This window comes from Macadamia integrifolia, chromosome 8 (assembly GCF_013358625.1).
Source record: "Macadamia integrifolia cultivar HAES 741 chromosome 8, SCU_Mint_v3, whole genome shotgun sequence".
Lineage (NCBI taxonomy): Eukaryota > Viridiplantae > Streptophyta > Magnoliopsida > Proteales > Proteaceae > Macadamia > Macadamia integrifolia.
Window position 1 is genome coordinate 17914942 of NC_056564.1, and position 8847 is coordinate 17923788.

At 37.4% G+C, this 8847-nt stretch overlaps 2 protein-coding genes across 2 annotated transcripts in view; both read left to right on the forward strand.

The window, feature by feature from the left end:
* Positions 1-3106: 3106 nt before the first annotated feature.
* The window catches only part of LOC122085503, a 12126-nt gene continuing 6385 nt past the window's right edge, over positions 3107-8847 (forward strand). Inside the window, exons 1-2 of the mRNA XM_042653961.1 lie at positions 3107-3233; positions 5621-5647. Of these exons, the coding sequence (XP_042509895.1) occupies positions 5635-5647 (13 nt within the window). The 5' untranslated portion in view covers positions 3107-3233; positions 5621-5634. The remainder of the gene's footprint in view (positions 3234-5620; positions 5648-8847) is intronic.
* Positions 4455-5516, forward strand: LOC122086762. Its single transcript, XM_042655732.1, has 2 exons — positions 4455-5040; positions 5128-5516. The coding sequence occupies exons 1-2, from the start codon at positions 4455-4457 to the stop codon at positions 5514-5516; spliced, it is 975 nt and encodes a 324-aa protein (XP_042511666.1).

Sequence of the window (8847 nt, forward strand, 5' to 3'; positions counted from 1 at the left end):
AAATGAAAATCAGTTTCCTGAAAATCTTCTAAGTGTGTAGAACCAAAAGTATATGCGGACAAGTTGGTTTCCAACACTCCCTCTGAGCTTAATATTGACATATTGGTTCTGATAATCCAAACCAGGAACCTAACAAAGATTTATAAGAGATCATCTAAGAACATGTTCCAATTACCTTGTTCAATTTTAAATCAACATGCTAATTAGAGAATCAAACTTGAATATGTGAATAATCTGAAGGGGCCAGCATGCAACTTACATTTGATTCCCATAATTTAATCCCTGTTAATTCTGCTAATGACCTAAAAATCAAGCTCAAAATTTTATATGTTAAAATTGATTGCAAAACAACAAAGTCATATGAAGAGGGGAAAAAACATACCATTGCAGGCTTCAACCAAGAAAACAATTCACCCGACAAAGCTAAGGAGACACAATCCGCAGGAGTTCCTGTTCAAAGAATCAAAACTCAAAAGGCGAAACCAAAGTGAAATTAGTGCAATACACTAAAGCATTATTATTTGCTATTTACAAAAATTTATCGCAAACAATGCGAGGTTCAGAGAGGCGAATGGCCAAGGAAATATTTTCTGAATGATGTGTTCATGTACAGGCACTGAAGAATGCTATTGGCATAGCACGTAGAACCAACATTTTTCAAACCAACAGGTGATTCAGTGGAAACACTAAGATCCGTACATAGATCTGGACCAAGAGCAAGAATAGCATCTGACATCTTTCCACTATAAACCAGATTTTCTAGCAAATTCAGCATTTATAGAGAAACATGGACTTCGATCCATATTTGACAAAAGGATGAGAAAAATATATGAGAGAGAGAGAGAGAGAGAGAATGGATAGGAGGTAAAAGGGAAGATTTTGTTTTATAAATAAAATCTATAAAACAAATACCTGCATGCGGCCACACTTTTCACATGGATTGCATTGGCCACTGACTTGCCACCCACACCACCTTTCCTCTTTGCCGCATCTCCCATATATTTCCTTTGTCACATTGAGAATTAAATCTCTGAAAATATTTGCTTGGTCATTCTCTCTCTCTCTCTCTCTACCACATGTGCATTTGCATGTGCACCTTTACTAATATGGATATATATATATATATATAATGCACAAGTCCACAAAAAGTGTACTTACCTATAAGTTGCCATGTATATTTTACCATGGAAAAATAAAACCATATCATAATGTCAATGATTAAATTGGTCTCCATCTCAACATAATCTACAAAAATTTTTTTATCATAGAAAAGGAAATTCATTGAAAAACTATGAGGAGGGCCGAAAAGTTAGAAGGTCAATTATATATACATTTAGTTCTAGCGTTGGTAGTTAACTGATGCAGCACCACCACCACTTGATCACGACATTGTTTCACCAGATTAAAACGTACAAAACATCTACTCAAATATTTCAAATCCAACAGAAAACAAAATATCTCCCATCGTCATGTTCATTGATCCTCCTTAAACTGATTCATCACCCCTGCATAGTCAGACCATATGAATCCCCTAATCACCGTGCCTACAACAAAGCCTACAATTTATGTTTAAATTCATAAAAAGGAAAAAAATTAAACAAGTCATAAAAACATGGGTCCCCATCAACCTGTTGTATCTTGTTCAATCATATTAGCAATATTTTGTCTAACTTGTCCTCATGCATGTTGTGGTTGAATAGTAACTAAGGATGGAAAGCCAGAACCATAAGCATGTCCAATCCTTGATCATCGTAACTATTAATTCAAACATCTATATTTATAATTAAAAAGGAAAATTTTTTTATCACTCCCTTATACTTGTCTAATATTTACTCAAACTCCCCTATCCAAACTTTTTTTCTGATTCTCCAAAAAAAAAATCTACGTCTTTATCTCCCCTGATAATTAAAAATGCCTAAATTAATCGGTTCAATCTATTTGGTTTGAATCAAACCAATAGTTGAACCGGGGCTCAGTCACACCCTCTACATCTAATGCCCCTCCCTTATATGGTCGTATCTCCTGCCCCTTACACACCTAGCCTAGCCTAACTAAGCCAACAGAGGTTGTTAGACAAAATTAGGTTTTCTTGGCCCTTCTTGGTAGAGCCCAAACCACACAAAGCACAAGTTGACATTGACAATCCAAGAAGAATGAGTTGGGAAGGGAAGCTAGATGAATAACATGGAAGGAAATTGATTTTTCGTAGAGTTTTAGTCCTAAGATGACAATTTTTGTTGCAGATTCTTGCCTTCACTGCTACTTGCAAGTCACAGATGAAGAAGAACTAATCCCGAAGCCGATCTCTGGGAAAGGCTCTCCGAAGCTCAAGTCAGAACTGATGATGAGAAAGGAAAGATCACTCCTAAGCCTCGAGAATTCGAGATTGCTTACCTTCTTTCCTTGCTTGGGTCCTCCTTATATTTGGTCTTCTCTCCCTTTCATTTGTTTGAAGGTCCTTTTCCTAGGCGATGCCCCACTTGTGTGAAGCTTTGTCTTCATCAGGGCCAAGGTGGTAGATTTCCCATGTGCACCCCGAGATCCTAATAGTTGGCAGATTTCTTCATGCGCATGCCAAGATCCTAATGGTTAGCCTGTGGTTGCCCCTTGGTCTTGTAATCGGAGTTCTAATGGCTAACTCAACCATTGTTAGCCATTGGACTAACCCAACAGTAATCACGATTCATCTAAGAGATTATTAACCAAATGACCCTGGTGGGGTTTGTTTGCTCTAGGACTAGGTTTAGGTGCGATTACATGCGCCATTGTTAAACACTAGTAACATGCAGGTCTGTTCGTCAATTCTTCTAGCCGTCCGTCCATCTTCCTCCCTTGCTCGTGTTGGGTCCTGGTCTTAGCAAACCCTGGCGAACCCTGAGTCCTCCAGCCCTAGGGTCCTGGGCACATGTCCATTTTTGTTGGTTGGCCATGCCCCTAGTTAGTAAGTTCGCGTATTATACACGTATTCGAACGTTTTATTCAAAAATTCGTAATTCTCCAAACTGATGTAAAAATCCCATATTATACGCAGCTATTATACATCTCTGTATTATACACGGGTAATACGTGTATAAATCATGACCTTAAACTTCATTAATGCGTTTAGGTTAAAAAAAAAATCCCTCGTCCAGTCGTCCCTCCCGGCCTCTCCTATCTTGCAGCGGTTTGGTGACTTTGGTCGTTGGTCGGACGGTGAGTGGAACGGCGGCAGCAACAATCTCCCTTCACTATTTGTGAGTGAAATCCTCTCTCTCTCTCTCTCTCTCTCTCTCTCTCTCTCTCTCTGTGAATGGATGCAATCTGTGATCCAATGAATTTATTGATTCAAATCTCAGGTCTGTTTATCACAAATTCTTAAAATTTGATCACTGCGATTCGAAACCCATCTTCATCATGACCAAATCAGTGGGGCGATTTAGAGTTTCTGGTTTTGTCAAAACCAGAATTGTGGGGTGTGGAACTTTATTTTCTTTCTTTTCCTTAATGCTTACTTGTATACATTAATGATAGTCAGTGGGGTGATTTTGATTTTTGAGTAGTTATTCAAACCATTGAGAAAACCAGAATCGTGGGGTGTAGAACTTTATTTTCTTTTTTTTACTTAATGCTTCCTGGTATGCATTAATGAAAGTCAGTGGGGTGATTTTGATTTTTGAGTAGTTATTCAAAGTTTCAAACCATTAAGTTCATGATGAAGATGATGGGTTTCGAAATCACCCCACTGGTTAAGTAAAACCACCAACAACCCTAGCGGTTTAGTAGTTATTCACACCAAATCAGTGGGGTGATTTTACTTAATGCTTACTTGTATAAACAGATTAAGAAAAGTTCATGTTAACATCTAAAAGATTTGGTTTATTGTTGATTGCTTGGTATTATAGAAAGTTTATTTATTTATTTTGTTTATTAGGAAACTAAAAAAGAATGGTTAGACAAAAAGATGAACTGTGGAAATATGTGGATGATTTAAAGGGACGTTTCAAATGTAAGTTTTGTAATAAAGAGTTTCCCGGTGGTATTTCAAGAGTGAAATACCATTTAGCTTGTAAGAAGGGTAATGATGTTGGAATATGTAGCAATGTGCCTGATGATGTACAAGCTGAGGCACTTCGGGCATTAAGTAAGGAAAACAAGAAGACTAAAACTAGGGAAAGTTCTACTACATGTAATATCAGTAGTGAAGGAAATGTGGGTCAGTCTTCAAGCCTCCAATAACTGTCTGTGGATGGAATGTTTAAACAAAAAAGTAAAGATGAAGTTGATAATGATATGGCTCAGTGTTTTATTTTAAATAATATTGCATTTAATATTATTCAAACCTCAAGTTGGATTCAAATGGTACGTTCTATTTGTTGTTATGGTCCAAGTTATTCAGTACCTTCCTATTCTACATTAAGGACCCAACTAGTGCAAAATGCAAAAAAAAAAATGTTGAAGAGTATGTTGCTTCAGTTATGGAGTCATGGTCTATTAGAGGATGCACCATTATGTCTGACATGTGGACTGATATTAAGGAACGTATATTCATTAATATTATTGGATACTCACCTAAAGGGGACGTTTTTCTCAATTCTTTTGAGTGTTCTGATGTTTCTAAGACTGGATTATTTCTTAGAGATATACTTGAGCTTGTAATAGAAAGGGTTGGGTCAGAGAAAGTTGTTCAACTGATTTCAGATAATACTTCCAATTATAGAGTGGCAATTTCTTTGATAATGGAGAAGTATCCCCATATTCAGAGGATAAAGTGTGCTGCCCATGGAGTGCAGTTACTATTAAAGGACATTGACGCAGAAATCCCATGGGTAAAGGAAGTATTTGAAAAAGCAAAGTTGATTGTGACATTTATGTACAAGCATGAAACAGTTTTAGCTTTAATGAGGGAAACCACAAATAACAGAGAGTTGAAAAAACCTTGCAAGACTAGATTTGCTTCTAACTTTTTGATGCTTAAATCTATTCTTGAGGTTGAGGATTTGTTAAGAGTGATGGTGGCATCAGCAGAATGGAGGGCCAATAGGCATTGCAATTCTGAAATGGGTGCAATTGTTACTTAAATAATTCAAAATACAGGATTTTGGCTTAATAGAAGGGTTGTGTACTCAATTTTAGAACTTCTTGTTATAGTTCTTCGTTTGGTTGATGGTGATGGAGCTACTAGTCCATTTTTATATGAGGCTATGCAAAGGGCAAGGAACACTATCATAGATCGTTGTAATAGAGACTCATCAAACTATAAGATGATATTGCAGTTGTTTGATAGTAGAAAAAATGAAAACATATTAAACCATGTGCATGTAGCTGCTGCTTTTCTCAATCCTTTGTTAATGTGTGAGGGAAAAATTTCATACTACAATGATGACGTCGGGGAGGCAATGGTTCATATTGTAAGAACAATGATTTTTCCACATGATAAGAAGCAATTTGTGATGGAATTGAAAAAGTATTATGAGAAAGATGAAAAGCTATCTAATGATATTTCAAAAGAAATGATTGATTCTCATCCACATAAGTAAAAATTCCTATACAATTTTTGTTATTATTTCATTGCTCTTTAATTTTTATAATTTGATAATGGATTTGTTTTCTATTCTAATTTTTTATTCTTTGTCATTTCAAGGTTCATGGTGGGATATGCATGGAAGTTCTATTTGAAATAACCTAGAGGGGGGGTGAATAGGTTATACTAGTGGAATTTAACTCTTTTTGACAAAAAGGTCACAAGTGTGACTATAAGTTAAAAGCGATGCTGAATAAATAAAATAAGAACAACCACGACACAAGATATATAGTGGTTCGACTCAATTCGAGTCTAGTCCACTCCCTACAAGAATCCTCTTGTAAGGTATTCCACTAGTTCTCCCTTTCAGTACAGTAGGTAGGGAAGAAAAACCTTTACAACCTTTTTATGGATAAGAGTATCCTTACAAATCTCCTTTTCAGGCAGAGAGACGCCTTCACAATCTCTTTTAGAGGTAGAGAGAGACCTTTCTCTTTTTAGGATAAGAGTATCCTTACAATCCTAAGTACAGTCTAGAATTGTAAAAACCAGAAAATAAGAAATAGTGGAATAAGAGGAATACCTCAAGTGTGGTGCAAATGATAATGAATAATAAATGATAAGTGATGCACCTTTTGTAAAGTCCTCTCTTACGGCTTTGACTTGCACAGGAAAGAGTAGAGGACTTTGATTAAGACTTGAGCCTCTTATTTGGGATTTGTATAATAGAATAACTCAAGTAGAAAATAAACTTCTCTAATGCTTGCAACAATGCTCTTAAAGCTCTTTCTTAATGAATTATTAATTAAGAGTGATTAGGGTATTTATAGGTGAACTTAGTGAAGCATTTTAGGTAGGTAATCAAGCTCTAACGGACATATTCTGGGTATACCGGTCGACCGCCATTGGTAGCCGGTCGACCGCCAAGAGCCGTTGTAGGCAAAAAAAATATCCGTTGGAGTACTTCCAGACAGGCACCGGTCGACCGGGACTTTCAGTCGGTCGACCGCCTATGGTCTCGGACAGGTCCGGTCGACCGGGGCTTCCAGCCGATCGACCGCCTATGGTCTCGGTTGGTTCCGGTCGACCGGGGCTTCCAGCCGGTCGACCGCCAACATGACATGTTCTGTCATACTGACCAGTCACCAGTGTTTTGACTATAACTTTTTGGTCCGACCTTGGATTGACTTGAGATCAGTTGTGTTGGAATCACAACTCAATTTCCTACAACTTCTATGAAGATTTCGTCTCCTGATACTAACTTTAAGATTCCCTAAATACCCTTGAGTTAGGTTACTGTGTGTTCCACACCACTTAGAAATTTTCCATACCTAGTCAAGGCATGCTCTATGGTCATTCTAATATGATGCAATGCACATGCATGAGGTGAGTGCATATAAGTATGTGAAAATTACAAATTACATTAAGAATAACTAATCTATCCTAGTGGTCTTCTTCTTCACTTGAATCTTCCATTCTTTAGCCCTTCATCTTCTTTCCTTCTTGTTTGCTGTTTCATGTCTTTAAGCTTAGCTTCATGTCTTGATTCGACCTTCGATCTTCTAAGGGTTTCTTCAAGCTAATCACACTTTAACAATCAGTTAAAGATGTATATTTGTTTGTTAACACCAAAACATGGCAAGGAGTGTGGACATGTTTCCCAACAATCTCCCCCTTTTTGGTGATGACAAACAAACATAGACAATGAAACCAAATACAAGAAATAATTTGACTATCTCTGTGTAAAGATCAATAGGATAATGAAATGCAGAGCCAGAAAGTAAACAAGGATAGATAAAGTCATTTCCATAAACAGTTTAGAGATAATACTATCATTGTCATTGTTATACTGATACCAATTGTCATTGTCATACTATCATTGTCATTGTCAGAAGTAAATCTTCTCCCCCTTTTGTCAACAGCAAAAAGGTAATCAAAACGACACACAAAAAAATACTCCCCCTGAGTATGTGCCACATAGAAAAGTAGCATAAGTTCAACTTTCCATAAATGTCAAAGTATATAATAATAAGCGACTGAAACAAACATAAAATTTGCAAGAAGAAAACATAAGTTCTAATCTGCTGCATCCTCATCCTCCATGTCTGTCTCGTCATTGTCTTCTTCGTCATCCTCAGCGTCCTCTTCGTTGCGGAGGAGCTTGAGAATCTCATTCTGCTTTCTTTCCATTTTTTCCAACTGAGCAAGGATGATATTTCCAACTTTCTGAAGATCAGCAACAGTTGCATAGGCTGAGGTCTCATCACTGCCTGGTTGTTGTGGCTGGCTAGGTCCAGCAGTAGCCTTTTTGGAGTGTGTGGACTGCTGGGGAAGAAGATGCATTTTGCGAATGGTGGAAATATTGATCTCTTGGGGAAATGGGTCAAATGATTCACTAGAAAAATCTACTTGAAAGTGGTCCATGATTTGGCAAATCATCCGTCCATAGGGTAGATTTCCCTTTTGAAGTCTATCACCATGGGTAATCATTGTTTTGAGCAGGATGTAAGGAAGGTTGATGGGTACACTTTTGCAGACACAGTAGGTAAGATAGGAATGAAATGGGGAGACTTCATCTCTATGACCACTCTTTGGGAGAATGTTGTAAGAGATGATAAGATTGACAATCCTCCCTATATCCGTAAGTTCTTTAGCCTTAATTTTGTGTGTATTAGCATATTCCTTCATAATGCTAGAATACACACAGTTAACATCCATGAATTGTTCTATGTAGGTCTTGGATTGGTAGTACTTGAGGTCCCCTATCACAGAAATGTCTAGGATTTCTCCTAAAATCAGGATGTCGAGGTCTATTGGAATGCCCTTAACATAGGAATGGACCATAAGTGTGTCACCTTCACCAGAGAAGGTAAGGTTGCAAAAGAACATTTTGACTAAATGGGGATAACAATGGGAGTCAAGTTTGAGAATGTTACCCCATCCCAAAGCATCAAAAAGTTCTTTGATGTCATACCTGGATAAAGAGTCGGTATTGATGGTCCTACCTTGCTCTATGTTGTGAGAGATGTAGAGATCCCATGACTCTTGAGCAATGGTGGAGGAGAACCATGGATCTTTGTCAAAGGCCTTCCTTTTTCCTTTATGAGCCACGGTTTTCTTACCTCTATTTGGGCGGTGAGAGTCCATGATGATTAGAGGTGTAAGAGAGAAAGAGATGCAAGGGTTTTGGGAGATGAATAGGAATGAATCTCAAGAGGAATGAAGTTCTAGGCTAGGGGTTTGGGAGATGAATAGTCGAAATAGGGTTTTAGACCAAATAGGATTCCAAAGTTGTGAAAAAAATGGGTTAAAAAGTTGATTTTAAAGAGTTAAGAATCGAATTTTCG